Source organism: Notolepis coatsorum, assembly GCF_963971535.1.
Source record: "Notolepis coatsorum genome assembly, chromosome: 3".
Taxonomy (NCBI): domain Eukaryota; kingdom Metazoa; phylum Chordata; class Actinopteri; order Aulopiformes; family Paralepididae; genus Notolepis; species Notolepis coatsorum.
This window is the reverse complement of record NC_140167.1, coordinates 173,354,795-173,375,471: the sequence shown is the minus strand read 5'-3', so window position 1 is coordinate 173,375,471 and position 20,677 is coordinate 173,354,795. Positions and strand designations below refer to the sequence as shown.

The following is a 20,677-nucleotide window of genomic DNA, read 5'->3' as shown; positions in this document are numbered from 1 at the left end:
TAATCTATGTTTTAAATTATGGCTATGTGTCTAATCTACCCGTCGCTTATCAATGACTCGTTTTCCAGTCAACATTGTCGAAGCGGATTGTTTTTTTATCGGTTCATTTTCGTTTTATAGCATTTTGAAAAGCCCTCGTTTTCAAGGAAAGATTCCATGATAAAAGACATTTACTGGAATATTCTAGAATACACAAAAACATTGTAATTTTTTGGCCTATTTATGGATCGTTTTCAAATAAACGCTAGATTATCGATAGTATATGTGTACGTATGCACCCTATGGAGGCGATCTGAAAAATCGATTCTCTTATTTCCTCATCAGCGATCGCGCACAAACAGCCACATCACACATAGGGAAAACGCTGAGATCTCAGCGAATACAACTCTGATTATCCCAAGACTGGTCAAATAGATTCCTTACCTCAGATCAGATGTTCTCCAAAAAGATTATTCCAATTCCTGATCGCCATTCCAAATATCGATCACGCTTATTGATTGAGTATTGGCTGCTGTAAATATATATTCCAGGCTGATTCCCGTCCCGCGATGACTTCCATGTTGATCAGACTTCTTGCCAGCACAAGGAACCAGCTGGCTCCGCCCCTACATATCTACAGATCCCAGGTCAGTCTAAGCGACTGACCTGCAGTTACACAGGGATAGACGATAGGGGGCGCTTTTTTCCATTCTGAGCTCCTGTAGGGGCTGCTGTACCAACGGGAGACTCGGTTGATGAAATATGATTTCAGATTGCTAATAAAACAATATTTGTCGTCCGTGGCACTCAGTGCGGGGGCTAATAAAACGAGATATGTCGTCCGTGGCACTGAAAGGGTTACGGTTAGGGTTCATTTAGTTTTTTTTTTAACGATTGCTTTACCTCATTTTGCACATCAGTTTCAATGTGCAAAACTCTTAACACAGAATACTATACTGCTCATCTTGGGTTCAAAATGTAATAGCATGCAAAATAAAAATACCAGTGTCAAATCAGAATAGTATATGCAGAATCACAGCACCAGAACAGTGGATATGTTCATCATTGAAGTTTAATTATTGGTGCATTTTCAAATACAACGGCCATTATCAAATAATGCGGTCAAACACAAAATACTTGTTACCACGAGACTATGCAATGGTAATTTCCTCATAACCCCTGTGATAGACTGCAGTATTGTGCTTGTCAGGGGCGGAGCTAGGGGGTGGCTACCTGGGCTCAAGCCCCGGATGTATTCTGAAAAGCCCTGAATCTATTTAAAAAAAAAAATAAAGAAATTTTTTTTTTTTTTTTTACAATTCATCATTGTTACATGAAAATATGTTTGCACCAGATTTAGCAGAAGCTAATTTCCATCTGTGGTCTATCCAGCTGCTAACTGTATTTGAGTGAGTTAAGTCTTGATGTTATGGTAGACTCAGACCTAAGCTTTAAATCACAATCAACAAGTTGACAAAAACGTAATTCTTCCACCTTAGAAACATAGCTAAAGTACGGCCATTTATAAATCAAAAGGACGCTGAAAACCAGATCCATGCCTTTATCTCAAGCCAACTCGACTACTGTAATGCACTCCTTACCGGCCTCCCGAAAAAATACGATGAGAACTATTTTATTGCAATGCACTATTGCATTATTTTATTCTATTTTACTAACTATTTTATTGCACTGCACTATTTTACTTTGTATCAGTGAATCATAGACGCCTGGCCATAAGAGCATTCGGAGCATCTCTGCTCTCCCACTATTGAACTTGGGGGAGCAAAGGTATGATTTTGCTCCACCACTTTTTGATTATATGAAAAATATGATATATCCCCCCCCCAATATATAAATCTAACCATAACTACGTTATGGTTAACTGAGTTTTATAGTGAAAAGGGGGGCCCATCTGGGCTAAGCCCCGGATCTCCTACAATCCTAAATCCGCCCCTGGTGCTTGTGTTTCTATGAAAGACAAACAAATTATTTGATTATTTGAAGTGTAATTACAGTAAAGGGAAATGCATACAGTATCTGTATTGTACAGTAAAAACAAAGTTACAGTACTGTAAACAAACTTGTAAAGTAAAAAAAAGGGCAAAAAGGAAAAAGCTTTATGGTGCTCAAGCAGCATCATGCCTCTCCGCGGCATTTGGCCAAAGAATTTAGTCAATGTCACATCTGATGTGTTTGCAAGACAGCGCTGATAAAATCTTTGAGTGCCTTATCCACCCGACACTGCTGGCCTGTGATGTCTTCACACGCCTCATCCATGGCCAGAAGGAGTGTTGCCTGCTCATATGGATGGTGATCATACACCTTCTGTTCTAAAGTACAGTAGCCTAAAGATTATTACAAAAATAATTAGTATTTATGAGATATACTGTGACCGCAATATCAATTTTAAAATTACTGTAATTTCAATAGTTACTGTACAGTAAATTACACATTGACTTACCGATTATCTCTCATAAAAATACTTATGGATGCCACTGTTGACCTGTTCAGGTTTGGCTGCACCACCCTTCCAGCTTCAGCTATTGTTAGACCTCGGTCGGTGGTCAACAATTGTGTCTCTAATTTTTTATACAGCAGGCCTTCCCTCGGACATGAACGGCTATTTCTTGGAATAGTCTTGGTCTAATTTCATTTAAAAAATACCGTTAACTGGAATATGTTGTGCCTTTACACATATGTTGGATTATGTAATTGGTTTGTCATGACAAACAAATAAAAAAATTGCGATATACCCGGTGGCTACAACAATACACAGTGACTACATGCATGTAGTCACTGTGTTGTTGTAGCCACCGGGTAAATCGCGATTTTTTTTTATTTGTTTGTCATGACAAACCAATTACATAATCCAACATATGTGTAAAGGCACAACATATTCCAGTGGAGCGGGGGTCGGGGTGGAGTGGCAGGGGGGAGGCAGGCTCATGGGGACGGGGAGGGGAGACAGAGACCAGTGGCGTTGTTTCAGTAAAAGGCAAGGTATGGCGAGGAGGGGGGGTGAAGGGGGGGTTTACCCCCCTTGGTGGATATTTTTTTTGTCAAATCAGTTGTGCAATAGTCACTCTTGGAGAGTTGTTTCTATACAATTCAGTTATGACATTTAGGTATGACACAGGACTACACAAGCATTTTTAGTATAGAAATGTGTCAACAGACTAAAGCAGGGAACCACAATATTTTGCATACGAATTATGCAGAATGTAATATCATAACTGTCTATTACTTTTCTTGCAATTGAGCCAATTTTCCTTAGGTACGGTTTTGAGGTGTGTGTTCAACAGAATGTAGTATCAAAAACACATTCACAAAAAGTATGGGTTACTGAATGCTGAACTGCACTGTTCGATCGTGATGTCGTCGGGGTTGTACGAGTTCGACAGTCCCGAGGTGTCCGTGGGATACTCGCTGGGCTCCTCCGCGCTACCCGTGCTGTCTCCGTCGTCCTCGCCGTCCTCCGCGTATGCGCCGCCCGGCCCGTCTCCCCCCTGCGTGACCTGGGGGCGTAGATATCTGTGAGGCCCAGCGTGGTGCAGAGCTCCGTGGTCTGGGCGTTGGTGTTGTAGCTGGGGCTGGGGCTTGGCGGGGTCGTAGGCCGGCACGGTGCGGCTGAAGTTGTCTGGCACGGCCAGCTCACCGCACAGGTCGTCCACCACCTTCATCATGGCCGCTTCCGAGGCACTGAAGTCCCACCTGAGAGAAGTGACGGTACACAAGGTCAAGCGCAGGTCAAGTGCAGATGACATGATGAGTATGAATCAAATTGATCATCGCCCCAGCAAGAGTAACAGAATGAGTGGGTGAAATAGAGGTACAGTACACGTGATTGAATTTAAATGCGTATGTAAGCAAGTTTAAAAGGAACACGCCAACATTTGGGGAAAGATGGATAACAGTTTCCTTTCTGTGTTCAGTAGAAAGCTATCTGGCGGCTTCCGGTTTGCGACGTTCTGGTGAACAGCCACATGAAAGAGTTCCCGGTCATTGAATATCAAAAAAGGAAGTAAAACAAGTCAAAGCGAAATAAAAAGTGACAATCCAAGGATATAAGAGAGGAGGAAGGAGGAACACGAGAAAAGGCGAGAGAAAAACGACCCAGAAGAAGTACAAAGGAGGGCACAGGAGATGATTCAGGCTGCCATGACACAGTGGGAAGCTAGCATGCAGGCTAGTGTGGCGCAGTGGGCAGCTAGCATATGGGCCGGCATCCAAGCTGAAATGCAGAACGAGTTGGCTAGCCAACAGGCTAGCGCAGTAGCTAACCAGGAGCTACACGCTAGCATACAGGCTAACGCAATGGATATCCAAACTAACGCGCGGAACATCCAGGGCAACAGCGATGGACTCGGGGAGGAGTTGAAGGGTCGGGGAATACAAGCTAACGTGGCGTTGGACCGCAGCGAGGCCTGGCCGGAGAAGGAGCTGCAAGCTAACATGGAAGTTATCACGGTGAAAATGAAGCAGCAAGGGATACAAGCTAACGGGACGTGGGGCCGCAGCAAGGCCTGGTGGGCGAGGGAGCTACAAGCTAACATGGCCAACACGCGGACTGGACTCGATGCAAGGTGGGGTGTTCGGGGGAGCATGGAGGCTGGTTCGGGAGAGGCGAAACAAGACGGCCCCCGGGGGAGGGACAGGGAGACGCTGGATACAAACGGACCAACCGGGACTCGGGCACCGAGGTCGGCCGGACCATCCGCACACGAGATGCAGGCGCGGAGGTCGCCCGGGCCGGCCAAGATGCGAACACGGAGGCCACACACACCAACCGGGACCCGAGCACCGAGATCAACCGGACCAGCCAGAACTCGAATAACGAAGTCTCACACACCAAGCAGGACTCGAGCACTGAGGTCATACACACCGACCAAGATTCAATATCGCATATGCATATAATTAGATAGTGAATGGAGGCAATGATTCAAGACATACTGCAGACAACACACAGACCACTGGGAATACAGACAAGGTGAACACATTAGTTGGGGAATGGAGACTTGACTCGGGACATATAATACGTACTAGACTAAACTATAGACACTAACACACAGGACACACAGCTAAGAGGACGGGGAACATGGGGAATCGCATTCGGAGACCTGATCTGGAGCTCTGGAAATGTACTATCATATGAAAGATAAAAATTCAAATAAAATGTTGGACAATAATAGGGACATTGGTGAACCCCCACAGGGGACATCTCCGTCGTTATAGGAGGGGCCTTCTCCAGGAGAGCCTTACCCCCCCAACCCGCCAACAGGGGTCAAACAGGGTTAAAAGGAATTACCTGGGAAGTGCCCATTGTCTTTAGTCTTCTTTTATATTATTTCTTCAGTTATGTTAGAATAGCAGTTGCTTTAAATGTGCACATGGACAAATATGAAGGACAAGAATTCAAAATGTTGGACATGAAGAGAGGCTTGGAGAGCCTCCTTCGGCGGGTATCTTCGTCTCTGGGGGGGGGGGGGGGGCTGATCCCCCTCCAAACCGCCAACCGGGGAAAGAGTGCGAACCATATAATCATTTATATCCATGTCATTTTTCTTATTGTGTTAGTTTTAATTTCATAAATGTATGCGGTGATGTCGGTGACATGGGAGGTACAGTGGGGTCGGGGGGAGGGGCCATCGTTCCGGCGGTTCGACCCGGGGGAGGGGGGGCATTGCGTGTAGTGGGATTTTGATGTGGGGGGGGGGGGGTGGGGTTTCCTGGGGTCCTCGACCGTCGTGGCCGGGCGGTCTGGTCTCCGGGCCGGGGGGGCACCGGGCTTGGGGTCGCGGGGGTCGGGGGGCCATTGAGGCGTGGTGCTTAGGCCTTCTGCGGACCTGGGCTTGGGGCTCTCGCGGACTGGGGGCCTGGCGGTCGGGTGGGGGCTCTGGGTGTTCGGCTCCGTGCATGGTGGACCAGGATATGGGGGTGTTCTATCTCTCGGGGAGGAGGGCGGGAGGGAGGGGTTTCTCTCCTCTTACGGGGGTCTGGACGGCTGAACGAGGCCATATTCAAGGGACCCATATCTGTATGTTGTTATGTTATGGATGTCACTGTAAATGTTGTGTTGTATGTCTATAAATGTTAAATAAAAATTTAAGTTTTAAAAAAAATAAAAAAGCTATCTGGCTGCACGTTAGCCTAGCTTAGCACAATGAATGGAAGCGGACAGTGCCGGTTAGCCTTCGGGAGAGGTGTTAGTTGGACAATGCCTAGGCTAACCAGCACTGTCCGCTTCCATTCATTGTGCTAAGCTAGGCTAACGTGCAGCCAGATAGCTTTCTACTGAACGCAGAGAGGAAACTATTATCCATCTTCTTGTCTCTCTCTGGAGAAGACTGTAAGCTAATTTCCCAAAATGTTGGCGTGTTCCTTTAAGTTGGTTTTGTATGCCTGTGTGTGCGTGTACCGGTCATGCAGGCCGTTGTTCATTGGGGGGTTCCAGGGATGAGGGGGAGGGTGTGTGTGTGTGTGTGTGTGCGTACCGGTCGTGCAGGCCGTTGTTCATTGGGGGGTTCCAGGGATGAGGCGTGGTCCTCTGCAGGCTGTTTGTGGCCTTCAGAATAGCCAGCCACACTCGCTCGTACTCCAGACCTTCTGATGAACCTGGTCTGTCTGGAACCTCCACAATCTGCAAAACACAAGCACATGCTTAGTTCATCTGATCTGTCACACAATATAGATATTTATCATAATGTCTATCTGTCATCGTATTGCGCTTATTTTTGTTTTTTATTTAATAGATTTATTCATTTATTTAAAATTTGGTTTGGTGTATTTGAAAGTTAAAAAAACGTACTAAAAAAATGCTTCTACAGTCCCCAACGGGCAAATGGACACAAGAAAGGAACCACAACATAACTATCAAGGATAAATACACAAGCCTTCCATTGCGATTAATATTGCTGTTCTGTGTCTGTCACCCAAGGACACTGTGCATGTACGTGCGTGTGCACGCACGCACACACACCACAGTTTTTGTAACACTGTTCTATATTTGATCCTTTTTTGTTTCCCATTTGTACCTGTGAAGCCCTTTGTATCATACTGTGTGAAATGTTAAATAATTACTAAGTTAAGACACAGCACACCCCCCCCTCACAGGCCACGATCCAGGAGACACACGACGCCCACTTCCCCCACACACTCAACACACACACACACACACATTGACTACACGCACACACACATTGACTACACGACTTTCTTCCTCCCACTCCTCCTCGATCGTGATCTCGTCGGGGTTGTACGAGTTCGACAGTCCCGAGGTGTCCGTGGGATACTCGCTGGGCTCCTCCGCGCTACCCGTGCTGTCTCCATCGTCCTCACCGTCCTCCGCGTATGCGCCGCCCGACCCACTTGAAGCCTTTTTACAACGCATCCGCGTTTCCGGGCTCCCGTTTTGCGCTCTGATTGGCCAGGTCATTTGACATGAGCGCCAATCGTGGGACGGCAAGTTTCTACACTGGTTAAGCTTAGGCACTCTTCGAAGTTGGTTAAGGTTAGAGTTTGTCTTAGAGCGTGACGGCAAGTTAGGCACTCTTTCGACGTTGGTTAGAGTTTGTCTTAGAGGATGGCGATAGAACGGCAGGTAGTTTGCAGGCTGTTCAACGCGGAAATTGGCAAACACGCTATTGGGCGCACATGTCACACGACCTGGCCAATCAGAGCGCCGGAAACGCGGATGCGTTGTAAAAAGGCTACACGCGCCCGGCCCGTCTCCCCCCTGCGTTACCCGGGCGTAGATGTCTGTGAGGCCCAGCGTGGCGCAGAGCTCCGTGGTCTGGGCGTTGGTGTTGTAGCTGGGGCTGGCGTGGGGCTGGGGCTTGGCGGGGTCGTAGGCCGGCACTGTGCGGCTGAAGTTGTCTGGCACGGCCAGCTCGCCGCTCAGGTCCTCCACCACCTTCATCATGGCCGCTTCCGAGGCACTGAAGTCCCACCTGAGAGAAGTGACGGTACACAAGGTCAAGCACAGGTCAAGTGCAGATGACATGATGAGTATGAATCAAATTGATCATCGCCCCAGCAAGAGTCTAACAGAATGAGTGGGTGAAATAGAGGTACAGTACACGTGATTGAATTTAAATGCGTATGTAAGCAAGTTTAAAAGGAACACGCCAACATTTGGGGAAAGATAGATAACAGTTTCCTTTCTGTGTTCAGTAGAAAGCTATCTGGCTGCACGTTAGCCTAGCTTAGCACAATGAATGGAAGCGGACAGTGCCGGTTAGCCTTCGGGAGAGGTGTTAGTTGGACAATGCCTGGGCTAACCGGCACTGTCCGCTTCCATTCATTGTGCTAAGCTAGGCTAACGTGCAGCCAGATAGCTTTCTACTGAACGCAGAGAGGAAACTGTTATCCATCTTCTTGTCTCTCTCTGGAGAAGACTGTAAGCTAATTTCCCAAAATGTTGGCGTGTTCCTTTAAGTTGGTTTTATATGCCTGTGTGTGCACGTACCGGTCGTGCAGGCCGTTGTTCATTGGGGGGTTCCAGGGATGAGGCGTGGTCCTCTGCAGGCTGTTGGTGGCCTTCAGAATAGCCAGCCACTCTGGGTCGTACTCCAGACCTTCTGATGAACCTGGTCTGTCTGGAACCTCCACAATCTGCAAAACACAAGCACATGCTTAGTTCATCTGATCTGTCACACAATATAGATATTTATCATAATGTCTATCTGTCATCGTATTGCGTTTATTTTTGTTTTTTATTTAATTGATTTATTAATTTATTTTAAATTTGGTTTGGTTTATTTGAAAGTTAAAAAAACGTACTAAAAAAATGCTTCTACAGTCCCCAACGGGCAAATTGACACAAGAAAGGAACCACAACATAACTATCAAGGATAAATACACATGCCTTCCATTGTGATTAATATTGCTGTTCTGTGTCTGTCACCCAAGGACACTGTGCATGTACGTGCGTGTGCACGCACACACACCACAGTTTTTGTAACACTGTTCTATATTTGATCCTTTTTTGTTTCCCATTTGTACCTGTGAAGCCCTTTGTATCATACTGTGTGAAATGTTAAATAATTACTAAGTTAAGACACAGCACACCCCCCCCCCCCCCTCACAGGCCACGATCCAGGAGACACACGACTCCCACTTCCCCCACACTCTCAACACACACACACACACACCACAGTTTTTGTAACACTGTTCTATATTTGATCCTTTTTTGTTTCCCATTTGTACCTGTGAAGCCCTTTGTATCATACTGTGTGAAAGCGCACAACAGATGCATAAATGTTAATTAAGGACTTCCGGACTAGCCCCACCATGGAGTAGTCGCATGTGACACAGCTGCTCACCCGTTTTTTATTTATTTTCGCTTTAAAAACATATTTATACCACCAATGCGTTTAAACCTTGACGCATATATCAACTGAGATTATCAACTAACTATGTTGACTGAAAGAATCGAGATGCCAGCAAGGAAAGATAGAACAGTTGCAAAACCAAGTTCAGAGGACCTGTCTACGGTTTCGGGTTTCGTGCGTAGGACAGCAGAGGAAATTGACGAGATTGCCTCCTCCCCAACCACTACAACCACCTCCGCAGATACAGAAAATATCGTCCGGGAAACAACCACTAAACTAGTAAAATCGATGGAGAAGACAATATCCGACAAAGTAGATGCTATCAAAGAATCTATCGAATCCAATATCGAAGCGCTAAGGGTAGCTGCTGATGCACATATCGAACGCACCATAGCAGTGGAAACTTGTTTGGAAGAACACCAACATAAATTCGAACTGATCTACGGAGACATAGCTGATATCAACGATAACGGTTAAGATAAAGGAAAACAACGAAGAACACAAGCAGGGACTCGAAAATGATGGACGTATCCATAACTGATCTCAACGATAAGCTAACGGCTGAGCTTAAGCGAAACAACGAGGCACAAAAGGCTAAAATATTCGAGCTGGAATATCAATCTCGTAAGCTGAATATCTGTATAGTTGGGCTGGACGAGTCGGTTAGCTGCACACATCCCGAAGCGTTTGCGACAGAATTACATAAAATCCTGGGAACAGCTATCCTTCCTATGGTACCCGAAGTGGATCAGTGCTACAGGTTGGGGACCCGACAAAACGATAACGCCAGACCGAGAGTGATTATGGCTGTCCTACGTCAGGTCAGAATAAAATAATTTATCATTCGGGAGACGCGCAGGGTGAAAGGCAGCCTGAAATACAAGGGTGTATCAATATACTTCTTCGAAGATTATTGTCGGGATGTGGTGCTCTTGCGGGCCAAGTACAAGACGGTGATGTCTCAACTTTTTGTGGAAAAATACAATCCCACACTACTGTACCCTGCAAGGCTCTGCATCATTGATAAACATGGAGAACTCGCCTGATGAAGCCGTCAAATACTTGGCAGCACAACGTGCAGGATAGTTTATATACAGCCTTTTAATCTTTGGCATGGACACCATATCGTATAAACTTGAATGAATTGCTGATTTGGGACAGATAGACCTACGAGTTCTGAGTCATTGAATGTTTTCCCCGTTGGACTTTTATTATTGCTGACATATTGGAATAGTATGGATCTCTTAACAACATTTTGGAACATATTGGAACATTCTGGTACTTTAAAAACGACATATTGGAATAGTATAGAACATTAAAAACGTTCTGTGATATATGGAACATTCTGGATCACAGCAATATGTGGCCATACACCGAGCCAGAAGACCTCCGGAGGAACAACATTCTTCACAACGGAACATCCCCACCCCTGGCTAGGGGAAGAACTGCATATACATATTTAAAAACGTCTTTTTATTTTAATTGGAAATAATTCCACTACTTTTCCACTTTATAATCTAGGTGTTTAAGAATAGCAAAGCTCTTTCAAGATCTAAGTAAATGTTCTCTTTCTTTGAGGTTCTCTATTCAGTTCAATACCTCTCTATTATTCTTGGGTTGTTTTAACTTACACAAGTTCGTATAAAATGTAAGTGATTATAGTATGATATTTGAAGCTTATTTTTATTTTTTATTTTATTTTATTTTTTTTATTTAGCGGGAGAGTGGCCAAGCCACAGTTGACATTCTACTTATGGTAGAATTTAGAATGTTAGATCTTATGGCATACATAGGAAAGTTAAGGATGAATCGCTCGGTATGGGCAGACTGGTCGTGTAAGGGGGGGAGGGTCGAAATCCTATGAGGTTTTAGGGGGATAAGGGATTATATGTACAGTATGGGTGTTCTATATGTTTGTTATCTTGCTCGGCTCTCAACAGGACCTCAATAATTGGATCTATATCTATTGTGAATCGCTTCTCCAAACGACTTGCACACAAGAATACAGCAACATGTTTAGATTATGGCTAGTCTGAATATAATGATTTGGAATACTAGGGGACTAAACAAACAACATAAACGCAAAAGCGTGCTTCAGGGTTCGTACGGGTGCTGGAAATCCTTGAAAATGCTTGTATTTCAATGTGCTGTTTTCAAGGTTTTAAATGTGCTTGAATTGTGTATAAAGTGCTGGAAAGTTATTGAAATTGTAATTGCACTTTATACTTTAATAATAAATCGCTATCTGACTGAATAGTTTGGTTTTTAGACAAAGAAATAAAATAAGTCGGAGCGACTCGCGAGCCTATTTTGCATTCGCCTTTCACGCAAAATGAAATGTGGCTCGGCTCTACCCGTAGTGTTTTTACCTGTGCCATCTGAGAACAGCGCGCGCGCGTGTGTGTGGCCAAAATGCCGGGAGGCTGCCGTTTTAATGAGCTCTGGCTCGGAGATATCAAATATAATTCAGATGAGAACATCCTCGAGTAGCCGTGTGCAAAATATGCAGAAAGGTTCGAGCCACGTTGAAAGGTGAGCCACTGAGCCATGGGTGTTATTAACGTGTCTCGGCCTGGCTCGCCAGGTAACTAAGTTCGAGACTACATGTGCTCCACACCTGTCTCCGTAAATGTTTGTTATAAAAATACCACTTCAATAATCGAAATAGTCAAGTAACAGGCAGAATACACTATTGGAATTACAAACTCGTGTTTACCGGAGTAACCGGACTCTGTTTTTCACCGCAGTGTTGTAGCATGTAGCATAGCTTAACGTTAGGTGAATCAATGTTAGCTAATTTCCTTTCATGTATTTCAAAACACGAAAACTTGTGTATTGAAATGGTATTTTATTTTTATAACAGAACATTTACGGAGACTGGTGTGGAACTGGTGTGGAGCAGTTGTAGTCTGGAACGCAGTAACGTACTGTCTACCTGTATGTCGTGTATGTCATAAATGTTATGATGAATTGAAAATGGGGGACCCTGATGTAAACAAGACGAAAGTATTTCTCTGGTCTGCATCCCCTTAACAATTGTGTGTATTTAGCCATAGTGTATTGTACCCATTCTGCAATCTGTTAATAACGTTTTCAATCAAACGTGACGAGCCAGGCCAATTTTAGCATGTTTATTTATGGAATATGCAATCTAACAGCTTACGTGAACTTTACAGTTAATTACATGGATAATAATGTTAAGGTAGTTAGTTCATTCCAGGCCATCATTAGGCTCTAAAATGCATAGGCCTATAAATGAAAATGAAATATACATTTATAATATCATAATGATCCATTTAGATTAGATGTCAACATTAAACAATAAACACTCTTAAAGTTAAGTGCAACCAGTGAGATTAAATTAATAAAACACTTTTTATTTATAACATGCTGCTCCTTTTTATTTAGGGAAGAAGCATCAAATTCTGATGAAAGCACGTCTAAATCCAGGTCCTGCATTAGTGGATTATTTCCAGCAGACAAGCAATGCATCAAGCAGCACAGCTACATCCACATCAACAACCAGCAGTGTAGTGAGAGCCAGAGCAGCCAGTGGAGTAGCTTGCAGTGGAGTTGCCCCTCTACCATCCCCAGGCTCATCCAAGAACCAGTCAACCAGCAACACCACAGGCACCATTAAATCATTTGTTACCTCTAATCCAACACTTCAAGCTGAAATATGCTGGGCAACAAAAGCTGTAACCAGCCACTATTCCTACCATTCATGTAATGACATGGGGGCCATGTTTCAAACAATGTTTCCTGACAGTGAGATAGCAAAGCAATTTACTTGTGGGGAGAATAAAGTGGCATACCTCACCACATTTGGGATAGCTCCTCATTTCTCTTCCCTGAAAACTTTATTAACAGATTGCAGAATGGGTACAATACAGTACGGCTCAATACACACAATTGTTAAGGGGATGCAGACCAGAGCAATACTTTCGTCTTGTTTACATCAGGGTCCCCCATGTTCAATTCATCATGACATTTATGACATACACGACATACAGATATACAGTACGTTACTGCATAACACATCGGCTCAGCCAGGTTATATATGATGCCAAGTCTACATAATTTTGGTTGTTTAGCACAATAACATCTGATTTAATGTGATGGAAGAAGTGAAATAATCATTTTGAGTAAATATTTAATTTACCACAGCCGCATAAGATGCTGGAAAATCTTGAAAAATGCTTGAAAAGTGCTTGCAATTTGCCTTGGAAAAGGTGTACAAACCCTGGTGCTTACATTGATGAAAAGCAAACAGGTTGATGTGGCTCTTTTAAGCTAAACGCACCTTTTAGAGGCTGAAAATGTAAAGCTGGTGGACAAAATATATCATAACATTAGCTACTCATCTTTTGGAACTAGATCCCGTGGGGTAGCTATAGTCGTGAAACGGAACTTGAATATTAAATTGTTGGACGTATGGTCTGATACAGACGGTCGAGTAACTATAGCTAAAATAGAATACAGTAACAGGAAAATCGCTTTGGTAGCGGCTTATGCCCCTAATCTTCACGACGCCAACTTCTACGCAACACTCACTAATGCAATGTTGGACATCCCAGAGTACTCATTTATAATTGGTGCGGATTTTAATGCCATCTGGGATCCCTTGATTGATAAATCTAATACCACCACTACCAATGATCAGAAACATGCATCTAATGCACTAAAGGTTTGGGCCAAGAATACAGGTGTAAATTATCTATGGCGATTACTCAACCCAACGGCCAGAGAGTATTCTTTTTTCTCAGCAAGACACAAGTCATTCTCCAGAATAGATTATGTTTTTGCATCCCCTAGACTATTTGATAGATTTGACGTGGAATTGGAACCTAGTGCATTATCAGATCACAGATATTTACTCCTGAAGGGCTCATTTGGTAGACTGACATCCCGAGCCCCAAGATGGCGCTTCAACTCGACACTGCTGAAAAACACTGAATACCTTTTACAACTCAAAGATAAACTAGATAAATTCCTGGAGACTAATGCGGGTTCAGTAAAGGACCCCAGAATGTTATGGATATCGGTAAAGAGTTTTATCAAGGACAACACTACGGTCTTTGCCTCCATCCTCCATAAGAAACGGCATTCCAAATTGGTAGAGCTGGAAACGCTTCACTCGTCGTTATTCTCTTCTTTACAACACAACTACTCGGGTCAATTGGAGTCTCAAATTAATGTGTTAAAAAAAGAGATTAACTCCATGTTAAGACAACAATCTGAATTTCAAATACGCAGTACAAGACAACATTATTACTTTCATGGCTCTAAACCAAGTCACCTACTAGCTATGAAGATACGATCCAATGCACAATTTGCTGATATCCCTACTATTAATGACCAACAAGGACTTGTTACAGACCCCAAAAAAATCAACGAGACTTTCAGAGAGTTTTACTCCAACTTGTACAAATCAGAAGTGGTTTTCGATCATAATAAAATGGATACATTTCTTGATCAAATTAACCTACCTAAACTCTCAGAGGAAGACACTAAACAGTTAGAAACACCTATTACACTAGAGGAACTTAGGGAGGCTATATCTGAATTGCAAAGTGGTAAAAAAAAATAAAAAAAATTGTTTTGTTCACAAATCTTTTTTTTCTTAATTCATTAATAAAACATCATTGATATGAGGTGAAGTGAATATGCATCGCTGGTCACTCACCTGGAGGAATTCCCTGTAGACGTCACCCAACTCCTCCGAGGAGAAATGGAGCGGGGTCGGGGTGGAGTGGCAGGGGGCAGGCAGGCTCATGGGGACGGGGAGGGGAGACAGAGACGGGGAGGACTTGGGCTCCGGCAGGACCATGCGGGTGGGACTGAGGATCCCTCCGGAGGGTACGTCGGCGCCCGCGTCGCTCTTCCCCTTTGGAGCCGTGGAATCTGAGCCACTTTTAGCCTCCAACTTGCCTTTTCCCTCCTCCTCCCCCCCCTCCTCTTCCTCCCACTCCTCCTCGATCGTGATCTCGTCGGGGTTGTACGAGTTCGACAGTCCCGAGGTGTCCGTGGGATACTCTCTGGGCTCCTCCGCGCTACCCGTGCTGTCTCCGTCATCCTCGCCGTCCTCCGCGTACGCGCCACCCGGCCCGCTTGAAGCCTCTTTACAACGCATCCGCGTTTCCGGGTTCCCGTTGTGCGCTCTGATTGGCCAGGTCATGTGACATGAGCGCCAATCGTGGGACGGCAAGTTTCTACACTGATTAAGCTTAGGCACTCTTCGAAGTTGGTTAAGGTTAGAGTTTGTCTTAGAGCGTGACGGCAAGTTAGGCACTCTTTCGAAGTTGGTTAAGGTTAGAGTTTGTCTTAGAGGATGGCGATAGAACGGCAGGTAGTTTGCAGGCTGTTCGACGCGGAAATTGGCAAACACGCTATTGGGCGCACATGTCACATGACCTGGCCAATCAGAGCGCCGAAAACACGGATGCGTTGTAAAAAGGCTACACGCGCCCGGCCCGTCTCCCCCCTGCGTGACCTGGGCGTAGATGTCCGTGAGGCCCAGCTTGGCGCAGAGCTCCGTGGTCTGGGCGTTGGTGTTGTAGCTGGGGCTGGCGTGGGGCTGGGGCTTGGCGGGGTCGTAGGCCGGCACGGTGCGGCTGAAGTTGTCTGGCACGGCCAGCTCACCGCTCAGGTCCTCCACCACCTTCATCATGGCCGCTTCCATGGCACTGAAGTCCCACCTGAGAGAAGTGACGGTACACAAGGTCAAGCGCAGGTCAAGTGCAGATGACATGATGAGTATGAATCAAATTGATCATCGCCCCAGCAAGAGTCTTAACAGAATGAGTGGGTGAAATAGAGGTACAGTACACGTGATTGAATTTAAATGTGTATGTAAGCAAGTTTAAAAGGAACACGCCAACATTTGGGGAAAGATAGATAACAGTTTCCTTTCTGTGTTCAGTAGAAAGCTATCTGGCTGCACGTTAGCCTACCTTAGCACAATGACTGGAAGCGGACAGTGCCGGTTAGCCTTCGGGAGAGGTGTTAGTTGGACAATGCCTAGGCTAACCGGCACTGTCCGCTTCCATTCATTGTGCTAAGCTAGGCTAACGTGCAGCCAGATAGCTTTCTACTGAACGCAGAGAGGAAACTGTTATCCATCTTCTTGTCTCTCTCTGGAGAAGACTGTAAGCTAATTTCCCCAAATGTTGGCGTGTTCCTTTAAGTTGGTTTTATATGCCTGTGTGTGCGCGTACCGGTCGTGCAGGCCGTTGTTCATTGGGGGGTTCCAGGGATGAGGCGTGGTCCTCTGCAGGCTGTTGGTGACCTTCAGAATAGCCAGCCACTCTGGGTCGTACTCCAGACCTTCTGATGAACCTGGTCTGTCTGGAACCTCCACAATCTGCAAAACACAAGCACATGCTTAGTTCATCTGATCTGTCACACAATATAGATATTTATCATAATGTCTATCTGTCATCGTATTGCATTTATTTTAGTTTTTTATTTAATTGATTTATTCATTTATTTTAAATTTGGTTTGGTTTATTTGAAAGTAAAAAAAACGTACTAAAAAAATGCTTCTACAGTCCCCAACGGGCAAATGGACACAAGAAAGGAACCACAACATAACTATCAAGGATAAATACACAAGCCTTCCATTGTGATTAGGGATGTCCCGATCACGTTTTTTTGCTCCCGATCCGATCCCGATCATGTGATTTTGAGTATCTACCGATACCGATATTTCCCGATTTTCTTTTTCAACAAACATGACCATGTTCACGTCTTAAACTCATACTGAGGCCTTAGTTTTGGTTTTAAATTGCATATCATCATTCATTTATTTATTGTCACATAGAGCAGAAGAATTTTGCCAAAACAAACCAATAGTATCCAGCTGCAGAACGGCAGAACATCCACACTCTCAGACCCAAATGCATTTCCTTTGATTTAATTATACATCAAATGATTTATGAAGTTAACTTTTCACCTGCATAACGTCAACATTCAGGGTGAATGTAATGTGAGAAATTGGGATTAAAAAAGAAATTAAAAAAAATAAATTTGGGTCAGAGTGTGACAGGTCTGCAGTTCTGCAGCTGGATACTATTGGTTTGTTTTGGCAAAATTATTCTGCTCTGTGTGACAATAAATAAATGAATGATGTTATGCAATTTAAAACCAAAACTAAGGCCTCAGTATGAGTTTAAGACGTGAACATGGTCATGTTTGTTGAATAAAAAAAATAAAGTAAAAAGAATAAATAAAAAAATTGCAGATTTTTTTTTGTTGTCGATCCTGATCTTCGGAAAATCACGTGATCGGCCCCGATCACGTGATCGGATCGGGACATCCCTAATTGTGATTAATATTGCTGTTCTGTGTCTGTCACCCAAGGACACATGTGCATGTACGTGTGTGTGCACGCACACACACACACCATAGTTTTTGTAACACTGTTCTATATTTGATCCTTTTTTGTTCCCCATTTGTACCTGTGAAGCCCTTTGTATCATACTGTGTGAAAGCGCATGTGGTAACATTGACTTGATAAAACGGTTCATTTAACAAAGAATACTGTGTAACCTTGGGTTACTGTTGAAATACCAGAGAACAAGTTGAAACAGCAGTTAAACAGGAAACCAAGCTAAAATGGGACTGCAAAGCTTATTGGGCATTGTAAAAACACCCACTAGGCTGTTATGTAAATAACACCACATTCCAGGGTGTGACAGTTGAATTGCAACCAAGGCAGAAAGGAGCCAGCAGCTGTGAGATACCAGCTATTGGGAGAGACCAGTCTCTAAAAGAACAATTTCAAAGTGTTAGCTTAAGCCTTAAAGTACTAAATGAACAGGAGATAATGTTGACATGGACCAACCAACAAGAAAAAGACTAAACTTAATATTGTCATGATATAGAATAACTAAAGAAATAATCTCTCTCTCTCTCTCTCTCTCACTATACAAGAGTATGCAACTTAGACTTGGGTAATAACTGTTTATCATGTAGTCCAGGGCTATTCAACTGGCGGCCCGCGGTTCTGACCGGCCCGACCAAAGATTACATGATAATAAAAAAAAAAAATTTTTTTTAAAGGGGCTATGTATTATAAATGTCATTTTTCAGTCTCTAGCATTGTATTATAGTAATAGGAGTTCGTATCAATGTGTTTTAGGGTCTAAATACCATATTGGCGGATTGCTCCGATTCAGCCCAGCCCCTTTCGTCCTCTAGTAAATCGGGTCATTTTGATTTGAAGGCCTGAGTGACGTCATTCGGGCTGTGGGTAGCGCACAGTGATGCGATTGGCTCTGTGGTTGGAGCTAATGCCCGCCCCCATTCTACCTAGAATAGAGAGGTACCTACTACCTAGAAACAGGAGTGCAGTCACTTGCATATCTTCCACGATGAGCAAACCTCGCAGAACATGTTCTGTTCCTGGCTGTAAAGCTACTAATATGTCTTTGCACGCTTTTCCCGTGGATGCCGAACTTCGCCAGCAATGGACCAAGTTCGTTTTTGGGGACCCTCCTAGTTCTGTCGCAACGTCTCATACTCGGGTTTGTACTGCACATTTTTCCACCGAAGACGTTGTCAATCAAGGTCTTTTTGATGCTGGGGTGGCATCCTGGATGGTGCTAAACAAAGGAGTTGTACCTACTATTCGGGACCCGACATCAGTAGTAAGTAGATATGTCGTAATTAGCCAGCTAACTAACTAACTGTTGCTACGTTCACTGTGTGTGTGTGGGGGGGAACCATTGTTTGGGGGGTGGGGTGAGGTATGTTATCATCAATACAATCTAACATTACTGTGTGTGTTCGACGGTGGGGTATATAATTAATTTTTTTATGCTGGGGTGGCATCCTGGATGGTGCTAAACAAAGGAGTTGTACCTACTATTTGGGACGCGACAGAAGTACACTGTATATAACTGCTGCTCTTCATAAAGTAACGTTATAGCAAACTATAGAAATTCATTATTACAATTGACATACAGTGGAGTTGTACCTACTATTCGGGAACCCCACAGAAGGGGGAACCATTGTTTGGGGGGTGAATACAATCTAACGTTAGTGTGTGTGTGTTCGACGGGACGCAACAGAAGTACACTGTATATAACTGCTGCTCTTTATAAAGTAACGTTATAGCAAACTATAGAAATTCATTATTACAATTGACATACAGTGGAGTTGTACCTACTATTCGGGAACCCCACAGAAGGGGGAACCATTGTTTGGGGGTGAATACAATCTAACGTTAGTGTGTGTGTGTTCGACGGGACGCGACAGAAGTACACTGTATATAACTGCTGCTCTTTATAAAGTAACGTTATAGCAAACTATTGAAGCAAGCTAGTCATAATTAAAAACTGCTCAATACAAACACAACTAGTCAGAGGTAAACAAGGTAACGTTACTTATAGCAAGCTATCGAAGCAAAAGCTGGCTGATCGATCAAGTAAGTAACGTTATTCGCTCTTTCGGCAAGCCATTATACTAACGGTGTAATCAACTTACCAATCGGAAACTATTTGCAAGCCTCGCTGTTGCAAATCGACTTCTTCTTCTGAATCATACTGTGGGTCGCTCTCTGGATCCCAAACATAATGTACAGCCATGTTGTATTAGTTAGTAAAATCGGTATATGTTTTGCGTGTCGAAATAAAAACCCTTCACCTGAGACCTGAGAGGGAAGGACGGGGAGATGGGCGGAGCTATTTGGTGGGTGGCTGTCACTCAAAGCATTCTGCTAGTATGGGTGGAGCCAATAACGGCTTGAAATCCTAAAACAGAAAAATGCTGGTTTTGAGTACTTGATTAGAAATATAAAACAATGATTATTTTTGGAATAAACCTTACAGATATGTTACATAGACTCACAGGAATTGTGTAAAGTTGCCCAAATAGTGCTAGGAATAGCAATGCATAGCCCCTTTAATATTTTTTTTTTCTTTTTTCTTTTTTTTAACTTTTTTCTTTTTGCAAGTCGATTTGATGAATTTGACATGTCCAGAGAATTGATGCATTTTGTGAGCAACCCATTTGCCAATGTAGCTGCTATTTCCACAAAAGGACAAGAGTTCCTTGCATCACTTCACATTGATGAAGGTCTCCTGCAACTTGAAATAATTGACATGCAAGCATCATCTGCTCTGAAGCAGGCACTTGAGAATGAATCCACCACAACATTTTGGATAAAGTGTATTCATGTCAAGACATTCCCCAAAATAAAAACGCTGGCAATATCTGTGCTAACAATGTTTGGCTCAACATACACCTGTGAATCCAGTTTCTCTCACATGAATGCCATTAAAACAAGCAACCGTGCCTCTTGACAAATGAGCATTTGCATCACTGTTTGCGGGTAGCCCTCACTTCCTATGAACCCTCTTTCTCTG

At 43.9% G+C, this 20,677-nt stretch overlaps 1 protein-coding gene across 1 annotated transcript in view; it reads right to left on the bottom strand.

Moving 5' to 3' along the window:
• Nucleotides 1–2,157: 2,157 nt before the first annotated feature.
• LOC311226060 (lariat debranching enzyme-like) overlaps nt 2,158–20,677 on the bottom strand; it is a gene marked incomplete at both ends in the record, with an annotated part of 39,106 nt that continues 20,586 nt past the window's right edge. The window contains 6 exons of the mRNA XM_084311438.1: nt 2,158–2,324; nt 3,323–3,690; nt 6,471–6,616; nt 7,184–7,351; nt 7,721–7,925; nt 8,444–8,589. Coding sequence (XP_084167564.1) covers nt 2,158–2,324; nt 3,323–3,690; nt 6,471–6,616; nt 7,184–7,351; nt 7,721–7,925; nt 8,444–8,589 — 1,200 coding nt within the window. The remainder of the gene's footprint in view (nt 2,325–3,322; nt 3,691–6,470; nt 6,617–7,183; nt 7,352–7,720; nt 7,926–8,443; nt 8,590–20,677) is intronic.